Consider the following 20,891-nt stretch of genomic DNA (forward strand, 5'->3'; position numbering starts at 1 on the left):
TGTATTTGGAACACACAAGATCTAAAAGGAAAGGTTTTAATACTGATTATTTATTAATTGAAATACTGTACTTAGAGAGCAAAATGAAGGGTGCTAAACTGGCCAAAATGTGATATTTTTTAATTATTTCTAGAAAATTGATAAAATTAAAAGTCGTAGATTGAGAATCAGTTTAGCAAAAGAGAATGGCAACACCTTGAACAAGAGACGAAATGTCTGATGACGAAACGTTTGTAAACTATTTCTTTTCACCAAACACGATAAACATTAAGTGGGGAAACGATTCCCCTTTTTTTTTAAACTATTATTTATTGTACAGAAAATATTTCTATTCTGCTGATACTTAAATCATCCTCACTCGTCTTACACCAAACGTTTTAACCAGCCATAATTACAGTCCAGATAACCAGCCACAATACAGAAATAGAGAGCTATGTGGTATGTCCTGACTTCAAAATTAGTTACCAAAAATTACACAAGGGGGAGTATTCGTACGTGATTTTCATTTAATACATTCTGAATGTATATTACATATTAGGGGCGGCTTTAGGGGGTTAGATCGAGGAGGGGGTACCAAATTATATGACTAATTTGTATATAACTGGTACTGATTAGCTTAATGGGGGCTTTCTCCTAACCCTCCCCTCTCCTAAGGATTGGGGTTCATTTCCGGGAGGTGTGGTCCACTGATTGAAACAGGTGCATAGCATAGATATTTACAGAAAGGAATAGCCATAAAGCACGTGGGACAACACCCGACCGGGTGCTGCCATCTGGCGGCTCCATTTTAAACATGAGCTAAGATCTGAACTTCTCCTTGGCTTCCACCAGGGGTCGCCTCCGGCGACCTTGCGCTCTGCGCCGAAATGGAGACTATCACAGTATCTTGGTTCAGTACCTGCGAGGAGTCCGTGGTCTGTACGATGGTCACTGCGTTCACGTCGTGGTTTTTCCGTAGCCCCCAGAGATTGGGGTTTTCCCTCCTCCAGATTGCCGCCGTCAAGTCTATGGGGTGCTCCGGTGCGGCTAAGGGGCTGTCGTCACTCAAGCCCGCAACCACAGAGTTTTGGCTTTCCCCGCTGGGGCTAGTAAAGTGCACTGGGTTCGTATTGTCACTAGTAGCGGCGTTCGCCGAGTCTGTGGGTCGAGAGTGGTTCGAGTCCACGAATAGGGACTCGTGCGAGAGGAAACTGAGACTGAGGGAGGGGTTGCGGCTATGACTAGCGCTGCCAGGGGTGGCGCTGACCTCTTCCTGGCTAGCTCCGGTGTCCTGATGAGATTCCAGAGTGTTCACGTGAGATCTGAGCACCCCTGCGGAACTTGCACGGGAACGATAGCTTGGGGGTCGGCTGTACTCACGTTCCACAAGGTTCAAAGGAGGCCTGGAAAAAATAAGAAAAGAATTAGGATTGCGTGACAATCCATAAACTATTAAAATATTGATGATCAAATATTATTGAGGGTTGTTCACAAAGTAGTGGCACATAATATTTCAAAAAACTGGCTTTACTTACACAGCCTTATTTACATTTTATTTATCAGCCACATGGCATATTCAGTATCTTCTTTCTAAAATTTAGAACATTAATATCTAATAATAAAATAATAATTATCAATACTTAGCTATGGATATTTTAAAAAAATTTAAATAAATATTTTACAGAGAGAATATTTACTAAAAAATTAAAATAATTATTTAATTAATTTCATTTAAAAATCAATATTAAAAAATCAAAATATATTAATTCAGACCAGGTGCTACCATCTGGTGAATCTAATTTAAACAGAAGTTAAAAAACAAATAGTGAAAAAATCAAAATTTATTTATTCGCAACGGGTGCTGCCATCTGGCTGATTTATTTTTAATACGAGCTAAAAAAAATGTTTAAAATATTTTAAAAATTATTCGAATCGAGTGCTGCCATCTGGCGACTCGAATAAGCTTAAACATAAGCTAAGATCTGAACTTGGATTTCACCAGGAGTTGTCTCCAGTGACCTTGCGATCTTGTAAAAATTCATAACATAATTTTAAAAGTTAAAAACCAAATAAACTTATTATTCTGGAATTATATAATGTACTAAAGGAACTCGTCTTAATTGTATTTGTCCCAAAATTTGAATTTCTTTATCTTACTTTTAAACTTGTCTTCAACATTGAAAATGGTTGTATTTGAACCTTCTAATGATGAAGTTCGTATATTTTTTGAAAATATATCTGCTAAATATGCTAATCTTTGCAGCCATGCGTTATCTGTTGAACACCCTCTATTTTGAGGGCATCATCTCAGGGTTCAAAAAAACATTTCTATCCACCCAGTAGTACTGTAGTTGGAATAGAAGGTTGACACAAACACCATGCATTACACATTTTGGACACCTCTCAATACATTTCCCAGTTTTGTAGAAGTCCTCTGAATGTCCTTCAAACCACGACTCAGCAGCAAGGTGTTTTCCTCGCGAAGAAAGGTGAAGAAATTCGAGGTTGCAAGATCAGGGGAATGAGCAAGATGCGAAAATAGATATTTCAGAGTACTGTATGTTGAATACAAATCTGTTTTGAACTCCCTCGTAATTTAAAAACAAGTGTAGGATACATAAAATTTACAGTTTGTTGGTACTGGTGCCTCTGGCCTTAGGTGCCTTTCCGCGCATCATAAAACAACTCAATCGAAAAATGTAACACGGATGCAGCTATTTCTAAATGTAGTAGTTTGTTCGCGCACTAGATGGTAGCACAATCGCCTTTCTCTTGCAGCTGTCAGGGTTGATTTTCCCCTCTTTTTTTCTTGCCTCCCCACCAATGTTCTTACCTAGAGTGTAGCGTACTGCCCGTATGAGAACGGTACGTCGGTGGTGGAGACACTGGAGATAAAGATGTAGTTGCAGCTCCTTGCTGACGATCTAAAAGAAGTAGGCGAAGTCGATATTCCTGCATAGATGCTTGATAGGACGGGGGTGGAGGCCTGTATTGAAATTCGGGGTACATCATAGCTAGAGAGAGAGAAAGAGAGAGAGAAAAAACAATTAATATTAATTTTCAAATAATTAATGATAATTTAGTAGTCATTTCGCCCGCCAGATGGCGGTGATAACACCACCAAAAGGATTTTTTGTTGTGTTTAATGCACTTACCGGCATAGGGATGATGGGGGCGTCCATAGGGGGGAACGCGAGGCACAAAACGGCGATTTGGTTCTTGATCATTCGTTTGCAGTCCAAGCATGGCCCGGCAGGAAGGTGCATCATGGGAAGTCAGCCTCCAAGCGATACCACTCACAGTTATCAGGACAATCCCCACTCCTGCAAGAGAAAAGGGAAAAAAAAACTTTTAGTCGGCTTGTCAGAGCTCGTGCCGTCTAAAATTATACGAACTCGGAGCTCTCCCCCTCTTCCCGTAAACTCCTAAACTATCTCTTCCACCCACCCCACTTCCTCTGGGTAGAATAAACATTTTGCTTTAATTTCTGCAAGATTTGCCAGAATAGAAACGAAAACATGCGCAGAGAACAAATTGAGTCAGTTGCGCAAAGAAGGAAATCATCTGATACCGAAGTTTAAAATAAAAAAAAAAAAAAACAGGACACGAGGGGAGGAAACCAACATTGCACGTGCAAAGTGAAATTTACAAAACAATTATTGCACTTTGCACGTGCAATGTTTGTTTTACATGTGAAAAGTGAAACTTACAAGGTCCTCGCGAAGATGAAATCAACAATGCGCAGACGAAATTTCCAAAAAAAAGAAAGAAAAAAATTGTAAATTTCACTTTGCACATGCAGTGTTTGTTTTTCTTTGTTTGACACGTGAAAAGTGAAATTTACAAGTTGCTCGCGAAAATGAAATCATCTCACGTGAGCTGAAATCAACAATGCGCAGACGAAAGAAAGGAATCAACGAATGTTTTCTTTCCGGATCCTAATTGGAAACGAATTAAAAATAAAATCATTTACGCAGTCTCCGAATATCCGTCTGCGAACGTACACGGAACTTTGGAAAACCAAAAGACACGGTTTATTTAAAGACAATGGCGAGCACATGCGCGCATCCACTGATTTATTTTAATGACCAAATTTGATCTCCCGACTGCCTCTTAAACAATGGAGGTGACGTCAGTACCTGAAGTGATTGTTGTATACCGCACGAACGCCACTATTTCCGCAGTCTTGATCGTAAGACGTTGGCAGTGTATGGGGGGACTGGCAACTGGGCCAACTGAGAGGATATATTACGCACCGCACGGAATAAATTTTAATGCACGGCGCATCGTGGACATCCTCTCTCTCTCTGGAGGGCCGGAAAATATAGAATAATGACCTTTCTATTTTCATTTATTTATTTTTTCCCTTCTTCGGGATTGCGCACTTCCGAGAGTGACTCGTGCCAGAAACGCAACAATTTTCAATTTTTAAAAACACTTCAATTTATAAGCGATAGAGGGAGCTGAATTCCGGTAACTTTTATTTTTTACCCTCTGTACATATTGGGCAATTTTTCGCTTGGTTTTTTTAAACAAGCGGAAGAATATTGAAAGATGTAGATTTCTGCTCACGTGCCATGATTATTTCGGTTAAGAAACCGACAATCATAATACCCCCCCCTCCCCTAAAAAAATAGTCTGCGCGTGCCATTTCGATTTGGAGAATCATGAAAATCTACATATACATCTGATGTGCCCCAAGAACCAATAGAAAAATTCTTTTTACTCGGGATGTACAAAGAGATAGAATTTGGAAGTTTCATTTTTCAAACTAGCATCGGTCGCTTGGGTGGAGTGCGGATGGCAAGGAGGGGGGGGGATCTTCAGCAGTGTTCCAGAATTCAATTTGCACAACAAACAGTGGAAATTCAGCTACCCAATTTTGACAAGATTATTCAAATACTGAAGGATCTGTAAACTACACATGTACGTTTGAAAAAAATTCGCTGTGGTCGTCTGCCCCAGTTCAAACAACAAAACTTGTTTTGTGTCGGCCAAACTGCATTCAGAACCAAATTAAAATGGACAGTTAGATAACAATCAATTTGCATATTCGATTTCCAAATAAATCGGAATTAACGAATGTCCTTTCATCTTAAACAAATTATACTTCTTAAAACAATTCTAAACAATTTGAGGTTTTTTTTTGTTTTTTTTTTTGCGGGAATAATTTTTGGAAAAAAAAAACAGTAATTTTAATTTTTCCAGACATAAATGTGCAACAAAAAAATAAACAAAATTCATAGAATTATTTTCCAAATGAATTCCTAAAATTAAAATTACGATGATGATTTTTCAAATGGATGAAAATTTTAAAAATTGATTTTTTCAACTAATTATTCAAGATAAAAATTTGATATTTTACAAAATAAATTTTCTAAATACAAAATTATGAATCGGTTTGTCGAAATAAGCTTTCTAAGATATCACAAAATTTAAAAAAATTTTGGGAATTTTCGAAAATTAAATTTCTAAAAACATTTTGATGATTTCTCCAAACGAATATTATAAAAATCTAATTTTTTTCTATAAATATTTTGGAAAAATAAAAACGGGAATTTTCTTACAAAATGAATTATCTAAATATTGAATTATGGTGATTTTTTTGAAAATGATTATAAAAATAAAACTTTGGAAATTTTCAATATACAAAATTAACATAGATTCTTTTCAAAATAAAATTTCTAAATATAAAATTATATATATATATAATTATTTTCTCGAAATACACATACCAAAATAAAATTCTTAGATTTTATTTTTCATATTCCAGATATAAAAATTTGCGATTGTCTTACTGAAGACGTTTTTGGAATACAAAATTTTTAAAAATTTTTGTAATTTTCTTTCTTAATTTTTTTAAAAAAGAATTTTCTCAATATAAAATCATGGTAATGTGTTTTTCAAAAATTTTTCCGAAAATCAAATTTTGGGAAAATTCTAGTGTATAGAGTTAATGGGAATTCTTTTCAAAATAAAGTTTCTAAAAATAAAATTATGATGATTTCTCCAAATACATATTCGAAAAATAAAAATTGTTTGCTACTTCCAAATATTTCAGAAATGAAAATTTGAAATTGTTTTACTAAATAAATTTTCCAAATATAAAATTGTTTCTTTTCGAATTAAATTTTTGAAAATTTCTTACAGAATTAATTTGGAAAAAAATATATTTTTAAAATTTTCTTAAAAAATTAAATTAAATTAAAAAACATTTCTGATATGAAATTTTCGAAATTTTTAATATTAAATTCAATTTACTTTTCAAAGTAAATTTTCCAAAAATAAAATTATGACGATTTTTTTTTCAAATGCAGATTCCAGAAATAAAAAATGTTTCTTTTTATTTTTTTCAAGTATTCCAGATGATAAATTTTTGAGATTATCTTACTAAATAAATTTTCTAAAAATAAAATGTCTTTGAAGAAAATTTCTAAATTTATAAAAAATATATAAGCAAATTAATCGTTGAAAAAGGACAGGCTGTGTTTGTAGATATGCTTTCTTTGACTTCGATGGGCTGTTTTTCTAAAGGCAGGGAGAAGGAGGGGGTAGTTAAGGGTTCTCTTTTTACGACTGAAGAGGAAACAACAGTCAGGAAGTCTCCCTTATTCGACAGAGTTCCAAACGACTCTCTAAAGAATAACATTCAATGGAAAAACTACTTCCCAGCCAATTAATGAAGTATTTTTTAAAAATGACAGTCCAGTGGCTTTGAAATGTGTGCTAATTCCTTGACATTTCATTTAAAATCTGTTTTGTTCAGCCAAGCGAGTCCCAATTGCAAACATCCGGGCTTCATCGTCGTGGATGTAGCCGAATGCTGTTTGTGTGTAATACTTCGGCGTGTGTGCGCGCGACGCTGTTGAAGGTCACGCTCGCCAGGTGGCACCATCGGCCACACAAAGAGTTTAGTTAAGCGAAGACCTGAAACTGACATGTTCCGGGTAGGCACGCAGCTCGTGCTTCGCCTTGTCTGAACACGACGGGGAAAATATTTGAAATGAACGACTTCGCGTTTGTCCTTGCTAAACAAACAAGTAGGGCCGGTGCAGCACGGAGATGACATTCGGTGCCGGGGGAGGGGGCGCAAAAAGACATACGGAACTTGACAGCTTCCGATTAATTTTTTTATGTAAAAAGACATTCCCCGGACCAAAAATCATAAAGATTTTTGATTTTCCTCATTGAAATTTCCTCATTGAACGCCAAGATAAACCCCGAGTAATACAAGCTCCCCTTAATGATACCAAACGAACTTAGCGGCCAAACGAACAAACCGGTTATGCCCACGAAATGGCTACCGTATTAGAGCGCCACCTACTGTGACATCATAGGCAAAACATAGCGTGGGAAATCGAGTTAATTGAAGTACATAAGGTCGAGTCTGATTATTTTTATTTTTTATTTTGGGGACTTGATAACATCGCAAGTAGGGAAGCAATTTTTTTTTATCGATTACCTTCTCCAGGTCTGCCTTATCAACAGATCAGGGAGGGTATATAGTCTTTCTCATTCCCGAGTCACTCATTTGTCTTACCTGACTATAAAAATGTATTGTCATTACGTCATAGATTGTCCTAAGTTTGGAAAACATGGATTAAATACAAGCGGATATGAAGTTCCCAGTAGGACGGCTAGAAGTCGCCAAAAGACATCTGGTTTTTGATGATTGCAACATGGCAGACGACAAAATCCTCATGTGCTCTTCCGGGTTAGGAACGAGGGCATAAATTATAAGGAAGTGATTGCTAATGAACTATGCGGGGGATTTTTCCTGGAATTTTCCCTCGGTTATTAAAGTCTGCCTCTCTCTTTCTCTCTCTCTTTTCATGAATGGCTAATGTTACCAGCGATCAATGCAGTACGCACACGTGCACTTTGCTATTACCTTTATCTAATTAACCACATCTGATAGTGGGGTCGCTGGTGTTCTGTAATGTCAGGCAGCGACGGCAAACAATCGAGCTTAACTTTTAAACGCATCAGTAAATATATAATAATGACAGCTCATTGTTTCACTTAGCAGAAGATTAACAATAGAAACAAGCGCTCAACTACCAGCAGCATGTACATTTCCAAAATGGAGCAGCACGTGGTTTTGATTTTTGCATTGTTGCAACTCTAATACGCGTTTAACAAGGAAGAATGCCAGTTTATATATTTCTTCGATTATGACGTGTTATGACAATCGGTAAATTTCTGAACTATTCTATTATTCTATTGCAATCTCAAAAAAATGCATATATTTTTGATTATGACGTATTATGACGTATTCTATTGCAATAGAAATATTTCTGTACTATTATTTTATTCAGCTATGACGTATTATGACATGCTCTATTGTAATAAGAAAATCTGTGTTTCTTTGATTATGACGTATTCGACTGCAATCTGAAAATTGTATTCTATTCTATCTATCTATTACAACCTGAAAAATAGTATATATTTCTTTGCTCATGACGTGTTGTATTTCATATTTCAATCAAAACATATTTTATTTTATATCTATACATTTATTCGATTCAGTTATGACGTGTTATGACATGCTCTATTGTAATTGGAAATTTTGTATTTCTTCAATTATGACGTATTCTACTGCAGTCGGAAAATTTATATTCTATTCTATTAGTCTATCGCAAGCTGAAAAATTGCATATATTTCTTTGATTATGACATATGAGGACGTATTCTATTGCAATCGAAACATTTCTATACCTTTATTCGCTTCACTTGTGACGTATTATGGCATACTCTATTGCAGTAAGAAAATTTGTTTCTTTGATTATGACGTATTCTATATTCTATTATTCTGTTGCAGTCTGGAAAATCGCATATATTTCTTTGATTATGACGTGTCATTACGTATTCAATTTCAATAGAAATATTTCTGTGAATTTCTTCGATTCAGTTATGACGTATTATGTCATACTCTATTCTAATAGGAAAATTTTTTTTCTATTCTATTAGTCTATTACAACCTGAAAAATTCCATATATTTCTTTGACTATGACGTATCATGACGTATTGTATTTCAATCGAAACATATTTTATTTTATCTCTACATATTTATTCGATTCAGTTATGACGTATTATTATATACTGTATTGTAATAAGATAATTTGTTTCTTCAATTATGACGTATTCTAGCGTATTCAACTGCAGTCAGAAAAATTGTATTCTGTTCTATTATTATATTATGAAAAATTGTGACTTATGATGACGCTCTGTTGTAATATAAAAAGTTGTTTCTTCAATTATGATGTATAATGACGTGCTCTGTTGTAATAGAAAGTTTTCTCCGATTATGACGTATTCTATTACAATCGGAAAAATTTTGCTTATGACGTAATATGACGTGTTCTATTAGGAGATTTATAATGAATTTTTGCTCCTGCACGAAGTGTTGAGGCCCCCTTATTTTAGTGGTTCGTTCACATCCGAATCTTCATATTTTAAAAGAATTTCCTGATCTGGGTATTAATCGCTCCAATACGCTTTTGGTACGGGGAGCAGACGAACTTGTACAGTCAGCTGAAACAGACGAAGTGTAGGCGTAGATGTAAACCAGTTTTCATGATTGCAGGAACATGAACTTCTGCTAAAGAAAGACATTTAGATGTCGCAAGTGAAACGGACAGGTAGTAGAGATTAACCTGTTTTACGACAGCGATGAAGTCAATGCCGTTATGTGTGACCCCCCCCCCCCATTTCTCCGAGAGTGTCTTCTGACCTCTTAGCACAACTCCAAGTGATACTAGCTGACTGAAGTCCTTCCTGACCCTTCCGGCCCCCCCAAGACGATTATTATATCTGTTCGTGAGTCGTCTGCTATGAAGCACCACAAAGTCGGAAGTCGATGTCCTTGTGGCAGACGACACAAATGAAACTAATAATAAGCGTAGCCTATGGAGGAGCAGGAAACAATTGTGTTTCTGTTGGCATCCGGTTTCGGACTTCTTGGGTCGCTTGCAAATCAGGCAATGTCAAGATGGTGCAATGGTGAATTCACCGAACGTGTATACGCATATATAAATCTGTTTCGGAATGATGCAATTTGCGTATGGCAATCTTTTGTAGATGTGCACGGTGGCTATAATTAAACTTTTGCAATTAAAATTTAACTGACTGAAAACGTGTACATTTGGTAGACATGCTACGCAGACGATGTAGTCGAGAAATGGGCGAAAAATATTTATTTTCGAAACTGACCACCAGGAGTAAACATTAAGACAAAATTAATAGAGTAGATTGCACGAGTCACAACGGATGAAGTTTTATCACGAAAAACCATCTTGCGCATGAGCGCAAAGACAACTGAATGGACATGTGTGCTCAAAGCACGTTTCGGTCATACCCACGCGGACTGATGCTTTGCCATATGGCAATCCTCTGAACAGGTGAATTTTCATCACTATGAACCATCTATTATATATGCATAATAGAAACGAAATGGGCATGGATGCTCAGGCATTTCCATCATGGCACCTGGACCGATGCTTTACCGTACAGCAATCCTTTGAACATGCCTCAGAACAGACGAGCTTCTATTACCAAAAGTCATCTTATCTACGCACTGACCATTTAATTCTCGAAATATCAGCACCACCGTACAACCATTCAAGTTTCGAGAAACTGGTAAAAAATGTATGGGTACATATTTTGATAACGACCTTTCGAGTGATGCTTTGCCGTGTGGCAGTCCTTCCCACCGTCAACCCGAACCCATCGAGGCAGAAAAGCGAAGAGACACGCGATACCGAACATGGGAATAAAAAGGGAAGGGGGGGGTTCTAAACAATATAGTAATTAAGACGAATTACGTTGATAATTTAAGTGGCTTACAGCAGACGTCCAGAAGTGGCAAGCAAATATCCCGAAACGAGATGATAATTAGCAACTTACACACACTATGGGTGTCTTTATTACAAACGATCACTTACGTGTGGTTGCACGCGGGGCCCTAACGACAACACAATGTGCAGCCGGAGAGTATTACGGCCATCAACGGCATGATTACGAACGCAATGAGAGCGTCTTACAACAAGCAAAACCAGGACAAGCTACCGAAAGTCGTAGAAGCGTCTTCGAAGGTGGCGTTAACGATCTGTCGACACGTTCCGAAGAAAATTTGAACTTCCAATACCACCCACCCCAGATGGGAGGCAGCAGCAGTCAGATGTGGAAAATTATCGCGTCCCCTTAATGGCACCGAACATTTGCGACCGCGTAACAATGAAAGGAAAATAAATGGGCAACCTTAACTTTTTTGTAACAAGTGTAGAGAGATTATCCCAAAACTAAGTGCAGTAATTTGAAGAAATTAAAATTTTTATACATTGAATTTGTCCTTCAAATGACCTTGGGACCAGCTTATATGTCACGTGATCAATGTAATCCACGCGACTTGTTGCTTAACAATTGTTACTTCTAAAAGAACAAAAATAAAAGGAAAATCCCTGCAACAGGACTTAGGGGAGGCAGAAGGGAAGGGCAGCTGAAACTTATATTCTTATTAAGCGTTCGGAAGAACGCGGTACAAATACGCGTTGTGGAAGCTAATGGCCCAGCCACCCGGTGTTTTTCAACTTTTGCTTATTACATAAGAGCTTTGTAGCCCATCAGAGTATTCCAAGCTTCAGGTAATTCCTTTAGTGGGCATCTGGGGGCCCCGCAAAACGCAACGTTTAGATAATTCATATGCAAGCCATTATTGATATTAAAAATTTTGGAACGGTATGATTGGAATTTTGCTCATTCTGCGCAGTCTCCATTGGCAACAATACTGAAAATAGCATGAAGCATTTAAAAATATGAAACTGACAATTGAGCAGAAGACACGAGAAATAAAATCATTGTTGGCCGATTGCTTAGAAACGTTTTAATGTTAATTTTCGCTTATCAGAAGATGACTGTTAATCAGGAAGCGGATGTACCCTGGATGAAAAAAGGCGGGAGATTCAGTCATGCAAGTGATGCGCACGAAGAAAGAAAATTTATCTTAATAATTCTTTTGAAGCAGACGATTGCCTGAGAAAAGTTTTAAGATCTCTTTTAGTGACAGTCGTTCTTTTCACTTTTCGAGAAATCTTTTGGTCCAAACGCACAGCTGAAAGCACCCATCACAATATCATCTGTAAAATGGATGCTCTAAGTACGTTTGGTCTTGATAAGAACCAGACGATGACCATTAAATAGTCGAACCGGAAGTTGGATATCATTACCAAAAGAGAAAGTGAAACGCTTCATGCTCAGGTAGCAATTTGGAGCGGTTGTTAATCTCGCGCACGTCAACCGACGCCAGTCATTGGTCTTAAAGGATAAATGGCGGGTAATGCAATTAAAGAGAATTAGGGATGTGGAAGGGGAATTAACAGCAGACAAATAGATCGATGAAAAAAAACCATCAGACCTATCGGAAATTGACCTTGAATTTTTACACTACCAAAAAGCTGCAAAAGACACTCTGTAACCATAACAACAAGCAATAATTATGAAAGTGACAACAAGGATAACTATGACAGCAGAAGATTACTAAATCTGAAAGTGAAAAGGGAATGAGCAACCGTTGGTAACCATGGCAACAGAAAAGGGAAAAGGGAAAAAATAAAGGAGCGGATACTTGAATGGCAAGACAACCAAGTAACCATGGCAACGAAGCATAGATAAATGGCAAATTGACAAAGTACGGAAGATCGGTAACCATGACAACGAGCGCTGCTAATTCTCAAGGAAGGGTAGTTGTAGAATGAATATAAGAAAAATTTCTTTTAATTAGAGGATATTGCCAAAAGTATCCGGACATTCCTAGGATTTGGAGAAATTGAGCCCTGCCCACACTATCCATCCAAGGATGAGGATTGAGTGAAGTCTTTTAAAACCTATTTTTATTGAAACAGTGTCCAGTTACTTTTGGCAATATAGTGTAAAACAAATTTAAAGAATAAAGAAATTAGCAGGTTCCTGGATGAAAAACCAGATAATACAGGGAGAAAAATTGCAACCCTTTAGGGTTAGACGAGTTGATCCTTACGTGAACATTAACATGGAGGACACCAATATTCATTGAGAAATCAGAAGATAGATAGCCATCAACCATCATGCCGAGCGACCGGACAGAGAGGAAACTGGATATCCAATTTCACAAAATAGATGGAAGTCCAGAAGATAGCAGCTTCTTCAGAAGACCTTTATTCCAGACGCGATCAAAAATCTTAGAAATGTCAAGAGCAACTGCTTGAGTTTCACCAACTTTTTCCATTGAATCTGTCCATAGATGGGGAACATAAACTAAAATATCACCAGTGGATTGATACTAACGGAATCCATGTTGGCAGTCATTGATCAGATGGACGGTTTCGAGACAGTCTAGGAGTTGGTGATTAACGGATTTCTCCATTACTTTAGAAAGAGGAAGTAAGTGCAATGGACGATAATCGGATGGGAGGGATTTGTCACCCTTTTTAGGAACTGGCTGGAGCAAAAGTTTTGAGGACAAGTGAAGAAATACCATCAGGACGTGGAGCTTTTCTTAGCATCAAGGTTGTTCAAAATCCTACTGACATCCTTTTGATGAAGACCACAGGAGGCATTGAATGGAGTGTACTGGGAATGGTTGGAGGTGGTTTACCAAGATCATCAATACAGGAGTTACAAGAAAAGTATGATGCTAAGAAGTCAGCTTTATCTTTGGATAAGGATGTCTTAGGTTGGGAAAGAAGTGGGAGTAGAGACGGGCAAGTTTCGGTCAATAGTCTTGGCAAGAGACCATTCAGGTCATTCCATTTTGCATTCTTGTAATGCCAAATGACACGAGGTTGCGAATGACCTTGGGAAGGAAGCCACATTGGAGAAGAGACCACCATCAAGTTATGATCTGAAGTACCCAGAGGACCATTAATGCTGACTGTTTATTTGAGCTGGTTTTGAGTAAAAGATCAAGAGTGTAATGGGTGTGTGGTCTTCCAGTAGGGAAACAAGCAAGCTGGGCAAAGGCATTAGTAATCGAAAATCTACGATATATCTGGATCATCTGGGTCCCTGTAATTAGAAAATCAATCCAGGTGGATTGAGAACATCAATATGGATCCAGGTGGAGTTGGGAACATCAAAATCTCCAAGGAAAATTACTTCACTTTTAAGATGCACTCTTGTAGATGAGAAAAAATAAGTTTGATTGGCCAACAATTGAGTAACCATGGGAACACAATAGAGACAACTGAGATCACGGACAATTGTTAATCATCAGACGTGTTGCTAAACATGAAAGTGACCATTGGTAGTCATGACAACAATTGTTAAGAGTGAAAGGAAAGTGGAATGGAATCTTTTGGTTACCATGACAGCGAAAAGGATTGGATTTTTGCGAAGAAAAATCAACAGAAAAAAGGCCAGAAGGAAGAAAACGAACAATTGAGTTTTTTTTTTTTTTTTTAAGCTCGCGCTGAATATTTATGATCTCAAACATTGCCCATAAAGGCACTTTGCTGCGCCTGGAGGGGTGGGGTGGGGTGGGGGTGCGTTAGTCTTTTGCGATGTCAGAGAGCATGTTTACGTAACACCCATAATTCCAAGAGACAAACACATCCGTACAGGCCGACGTATTAATCTGCCGTAAGCGGCACTCATTTTCTCCGGTGGTGCAGTTAAAATAACAGAAGATGACACCGGAGGCTGCATCATCGGCAGCGTTTCCATTAAGACCCTCGAGGCAGGCGCTCAGTTCGTTTGGTTCAGCCAAGCAAGACGTTGGATGCTCCAAGAAGTTTCAGGAAACGTCTGCCCCCAACGTATATTAGCTACAGCTTCAACATTTGTCAACAACTTCATTATTTAAGGAGATTGGGAAGACTGTTTCTTAAAGCCCGGCCCTTTCTAGAAAAAATAGTCCTCAACCGGAGATTTGCATTCTAACCGAATTACTCGTTGATTCTATTCACATGGAAAAAGCCGCGCCACCTGGTATCCGACTAAAAAAACACAACCACCGAGATCTGCATTTTAAGTGAATTTATCGCGACATCTGGTGGTAGATGTCAAAAATACACAAACAGTAAATCACTTCTCCAGTGGGTCAAGAAGTTATATATATAAAAGAATGGGATGGATGCGCATGCGTAATGATAGAAGACCACGCCATATGGTGGTATAAATATAAAATGTAATGAAAGATTTGTATTTTAAGTGAATTAATGGCGCCATCTGGTGGCGAGTTTAAGACATATAGTAACAAAAGGAATTTGCTTGAGTAAGGCAAATATATATATATATAAACACAAAATGGTGTCATCTGGTGGCAAAAATAAGAAATATAATATGTAATCATCTAAATTTGCATTTTAAGTGAATTAATCGCGCTGTCTGGTGGCGAGTTTAAGAAATAAAAAAGAGGGCACTCGATTGAAGGAAACATGTGAAAAATCGCGTCATCTGGCGGCGAGTTTAAGAAATATAGAACTGGAAAAGGGTTGTTTGAGTAAGGGAAAAATATACCACATACAAAATCGCGCCATCTAGTGGCAGAAATAAGAAATTAATAGGTAACTACTGGGATTTTCATTAATTTTAAGTGAATTGACAGTGTTATCTGGTGTTAGATGTATAGAAATGAAATCCAAAAGAGTTGCTTCTTTAGTGAGTCTGATGCTGTACTCACACAATGAAAGCTGGCCTCCTGGTGGCAGAAATAAGAAATCTATATATGACCTCTGATCCCTGCTTTTTTAAGTAAATTGACCGTTCTATTTGGTGCTAGATGGGTAAAAATACAACCGAAAGGAGTCGCTGGCTGCTTTGGTGATGGATCATGCTATATTCACAATGAAGGGTGGCCCTCTGGTGGCAGAAACAAGAAACATAAAACCACAGACATTTGCATAATTAAGTCGTTTTTCAGTGATTCACTCAAAACAAAATAATATATAGTATATGCATATGATCGGAAACGACACCATCTGGTGGCAGAAATGAGAAACATATGCAACACTGAAATTTGATATTTTAAGTCAGTTAACACCAGAGAGAGGGTTCCTGAGTGCACGGGAAATACAGATTTTCTTGAGTGAAGGAAAGCAGCACACACAGCATCTAAAACCACGCCATCTGGTGGAATAAATATGAAACACGACGCAACTACCCCAAATATGCGTTTTAAGTGAATTAATCACGCCCTCTGGCGGTGCATTTGAACACTACAACCGAGAGTCATTCTGAGTGAAGGTTTATAACGCATTAAGTGGACGAACGCAACAAAAAACTGCTTGACCGTATCCTACTAACCCCACAACCCCCTTTTTCATCCCACAAATGGAGCAGATTCTGTAAACACCTTCCTCAATAGCCGAGCCCATCAAACGGACAACACATATTCCGCGCAATGCAATTACCACCGCAGAGGTGACCTTGCCCTTCTATCCGTCCCGTGTGGGGCCTCTTGAGGTCGCCTGATGACACGCGAAACGCTGGATAATTAGATAACAAAAAAAAAAGGGAGAGACAGAGATGTACTCGACAATGGGTATCTGTTAGGAAAAGGTGGTTGCCAAGCGGAAGTCAGGTAAGGTCGCCGTAGATTGAACTTGTTCATTGAATGTTTGCCCACAGGTGAGAAGGGAACAATGAAGTTAACGTTTACAGGGGTCTTTTAGTCCACGCAGCAGCTTGTGCAATTGACCGAATTAATGGAGCGATAAATTGGAACAGAATCTGTAAAGCATTGGCCAATTGGCAAGTCAGGTATTGTAGCTCCAAGAACACTGATCAAGGTTTACATGTTTTTATGATCTCGTACTAATTTCAACTGCTATTCCATGGAGCAAATTATAAACATTTTAATATGCAACTGTTTTTTTATGTTTCGCCAAGGCAACTAACGCTACGAGGCGTAAATATATTCTGTCTGTGAATTGCTTGCGTTGTTGGATGAAAAGGAGTGAGACTTGTGGGCTTGCAAGCTTCTTCCGTGATCGACTAACTTGGTCAGTTCTCTCTGAACAAGATATTGATGTTCTTGTACTCTCTGACAGAATACAAGAAAGAAGGCGATGTTCTTGTACTCTCTCTGAGAGAGAGAGAGAGAGAGAGAGAGAGAGAGAGAGAGAGAGAGTACAAGAACATCGCCATATTTAGCAGTCACGCGAGCTTGAACCATGGTCAATTCAATTTTTATGTACACTGTTCAAAATTCGGGTTCAATCAGAGGTGTTGCTGCCACACTGATGATTTTATAAACAGGGTTTCGATTCGGTAGTTTTTGGGAAACAAAGTTATAAATACATGACAAAGTTTCCTTTATTCGCAACAGCAGATAAACACTGTTTTTCGAGATCACAAATGTAAAATTTCCCAGGAAGTTCAAAAAATGGCGTGATATTTTCTTGGACGTTCTGACTTCATCACATTAGAAAGCAAAAGATCGCTCCTTCTGCACATTTTATGAATTATTGTTATATTAATTGTTATAATTATTGCAATTATAATTATTTTGAATACAAAGGGTTGAGAATCGTTATTTTGTCCTTTTTATTATTATTTTATTATTTTTATAACATGAGTATTTTATAAAATAACAAAACTGTATTAATTTAAAAATAATTAAAATCTTATTTTATATAATAATAATTAATCATTTTTTAAAAATTATGTTTGACTTTTTAAAAAATTTTCTATATTGTTAATATTGTTTAATTTATATATATTATATTAATAATATATAAAACTATTGTTTAATTTTTAAAAAAATCGCCAATTGTTTAAAAATATATTTGATTTTTTTCAGAAGTTTCCAAAAAATTTCTTAAAATTCAGAAAAATTTAGAAAATTTTTTTTTCAATTATTCATAAGGAAATTCCATTTTTTTCATGTTAGGTCCTATATATATTATAAATTAATATAATTGTTGGAATTTAATAATAATTTTGTAATTTAAAATAATTTAAATTAAAATATTATATGTTGATTTCCTCTATTGATCAGATGTCAATTTCTTTGATTAATGAAATGTCAATTTCTTTTATTGCGCGCGAACAATAAAAACACGTGACTTCATTTAAAAAAATGTCAATTTCTTTTATTGCGCGCGAACAATAAAAACACGTGACTTCATTTAAAAAAATGTCAATTTCTTTTATTGCGCGCGAACAATAAAAACACGTGACTTCATTAAAAAAATGTCGATTTCTAAAAACTTCAAAGGCTAGCCGCAATAAATCAATAAATTTAGATAATCATGCGCATTGTAGACTTCTCCATTTCGATGTACTAATGTATATCAGTACATTAGTACATCGAAAAGCCATTAATGTGTTACCATACGAACGCTGCTGATAATGGTGGAAGAACAAACCGGATCTTTGAGAACACATTCGTGGCCATGGAAACAGGCACATCTAACGAAGTGACAAACCAATCATCAGACAACACACACAAAAATGAAAACAAAACAAACAAAAAAAAGCCGAATACCAGTTTAAGGTTGCAACTGTAATTAGCGTTCTAGGCCTCCAAACGATGTAAAAACTTCCAGAATACACTTGGGGCGTATGACCTGTTCGCTGAGTAGGTCAGACGTCTTGCTAGCCTCTATTAAAAAGGGGGGGGGGGGGATTGCTAACAGGGGTATCGCTGGATGGAACTCATAAAACGGTCGGTTACATCCAGCCCACAGAATAGGGTGACACCGATTTAGCGTCGTTTACAATTCTACGACGGGAACACCGGATATCAGACGATAGCTGTTTGTTTTTTTATTTGCGTGTTGCTCGTGGATGCTAAGAGAAGGAATGCTGCAGTACTACGCCCTTCAGTCTCTCCCAACAAACAGAAAGGACCAGTTTCCCATAAGTTTCTGGAATGCGAAACAGCAAATGGTCACGTGTCAGGAGAATGGAGCCGTTCAAATATTAACTCTGCTTCTACCGTTATATAAATAACAATGAACACTGGAATGCTTCTCTGGGTACCTCGAAAACATCGATTTGTACTAAATATAGACCAGAGCTGCTTGCAGAAGTTGAGATTCAAACCGGGGAACATGTCCCTGTTGGAAAAATTACAATAATAACGGAGCGGGTTCCATTAGCCCGAGTGCCCGTGTAACTTGTAAACCAAGAATGATCACTATCGTGGAAATTACCTGATACTCGAAAACTGAACAATATAAGTTTTTGAACAAACCTCGTATTTTGTATAAACAATAAATAACTCGCTGCTTACGTGTTGTTAAATAAACAGACGAAAAACCTCCATCGTCTGCCAATGAAAATGACAACAATGAAGAAACATGACTCTTATCAAAAATGTCAATTTGTCCAGAGTGTCAACAATGTCAAAACACTTTAGCGACTTATATATCATTAACAATGAACAAAAGTGTCGTCTGCTCTATCAAAACTGTCAATTTCTTTAAATTAAATGTCAGAAGTGGCAAAAAACGTCTTTTGCTGTATCAAAAATGCCAGTTCCCGAAAAAAAAATCAACGTCAACAGCGAACAGAAGGTGAAAAGCGTGGAAATGAAAGTTAATAACAATGAAACCTGGAATTAACATCACTTATTATGCACACCAGATTTCTTAAAGCTTAAAGAAAAGACGCATGTTACGTTACTCGTGACATAATAAACGCTGGCTGTCTGGCAGCTACGTTTATCGACCAGCACTGGTGCATGGAATCTTCGGGCAATAAAAATTTAATGGAATCTCGGGAGGTGCTGCTAAGTAATACGTTATACTGATCCCAGGGCCGATAACGATTTCAGGATAGGCAACAACTGTAGTTATCGGAAGTAAGGGCTCCCATAGTAGTCCTTTGACAGCGGATGTATCGTATTGACACACGCCAACCCTCCATTGCCTTTCCTTTATATATAAACACCGAGATATTCTTTCTGCCTCGATACTTTTGATGATAAAAGACATTTTTCCCCATTTTTTTATTTTATTTTATTTTTTTCTCCCTTCCTTAAGCTGTGGGAAGATGGCCCGATGTGGTTGGGAGAAATCGCTCTTTGTATTTAAGGGCAGCCAGAAGTAAAAAAAAAAAAAAAAACTGGCAAAGTAATATTCCAACCATCTTGCGATAGCTTGCGTCTGTCAGCTCGTGTTAGATCTGATACACTTCGATTCCGGAATCGGGTTCTGAAAAGTGACAGACTGACTGTATTAAATTCTTCTTTTTTTTTTTTTTTTTTTTTTATCTCGTGCTTCTTAGATAAAGATAAAGATAAATTAAAGAAAGTTTTTTATTGAAAATAAAAAATGAACCTTTTATAATATCCTCTTCCTTAAAGGTTAAATTCTTAATACCAAATGGTGCGCTGAAAATATTCCCACACTAGCCTTTTGGATTTTCTAGAGTAAACATACTACATATTCGCAGAATTAATTCTAATGTCAATAGACTGTTTGTAGTAAAAACAAAGTCGAAAAAGGGAAGCATGTGCGCCCTCTATCTCTGCTACTGAAAAAAAAAAAAAAGGTAAAATATTTGACGTATAGATATAGAGTTTCTAAGCATATTTTTGTTTAAATCATTAAATATACAATTTCTATAGAAACAAACAAGATAAGTCTGCGTGGTTAAGTCTGCTGCAAGCACGTGATTGAAATTAACATGAAACTCGAAGTGAGCGCGCGCGTTATTGTTGGAGCAGCCAATAAAATCACAGCACTTTCATCCATTGTTAAGACACAATCAGAAAAATAATTTATTAAATTATTATTTTTTTTTATTTAATTTATTAAATAATTATTTATTAAAAGAGGAGCATGCACGTCCTCTATCTGTGTTACTGAAAAAAATTAAATAAAATATTTAACATATAGAAATTTAAGAATTAATTAGATTTCTTAAGCCTATTTTTGTTTAAATCGTGAAATATACAATTTCCGCGTGGTTCAGTCTTCTTAAAGCACG

At 36.9% G+C, this 20,891-nt stretch overlaps 1 protein-coding gene across 1 annotated transcript in view; it reads right to left on the reverse strand.

Annotated features, from left to right (window-relative positions):
* Window positions 1-328: 328 nt before the first annotated feature.
* The window catches only part of LOC150084086 (uncharacterized), a 68,768-nt gene continuing 48,205 nt past the window's right edge, over window positions 329-20,891 (reverse strand). The window contains exons 2-4 of the mRNA XM_090375886.1: window positions 3,135-3,302; window positions 2,813-2,993; window positions 329-1,382 (exon numbers count right to left, since the gene is read on the reverse strand). Coding sequence (XP_090232012.1) covers window positions 788-1,382; window positions 2,813-2,993; window positions 3,135-3,302 — 944 coding nt within the window. The 3' untranslated portion in view covers window positions 329-787. The remainder of the gene's footprint in view (window positions 1,383-2,812; window positions 2,994-3,134; window positions 3,303-20,891) is intronic.

Source organism: Mastigoproctus giganteus, chromosome 6 (genome assembly GCF_048544385.1).
Source record: "Mastigoproctus giganteus isolate SK-2022 chromosome 6, ASM4854438v1, whole genome shotgun sequence".
NCBI classification, from domain to species: domain Eukaryota; kingdom Metazoa; phylum Arthropoda; class Arachnida; order Uropygi; family Thelyphonidae; genus Mastigoproctus; species Mastigoproctus giganteus.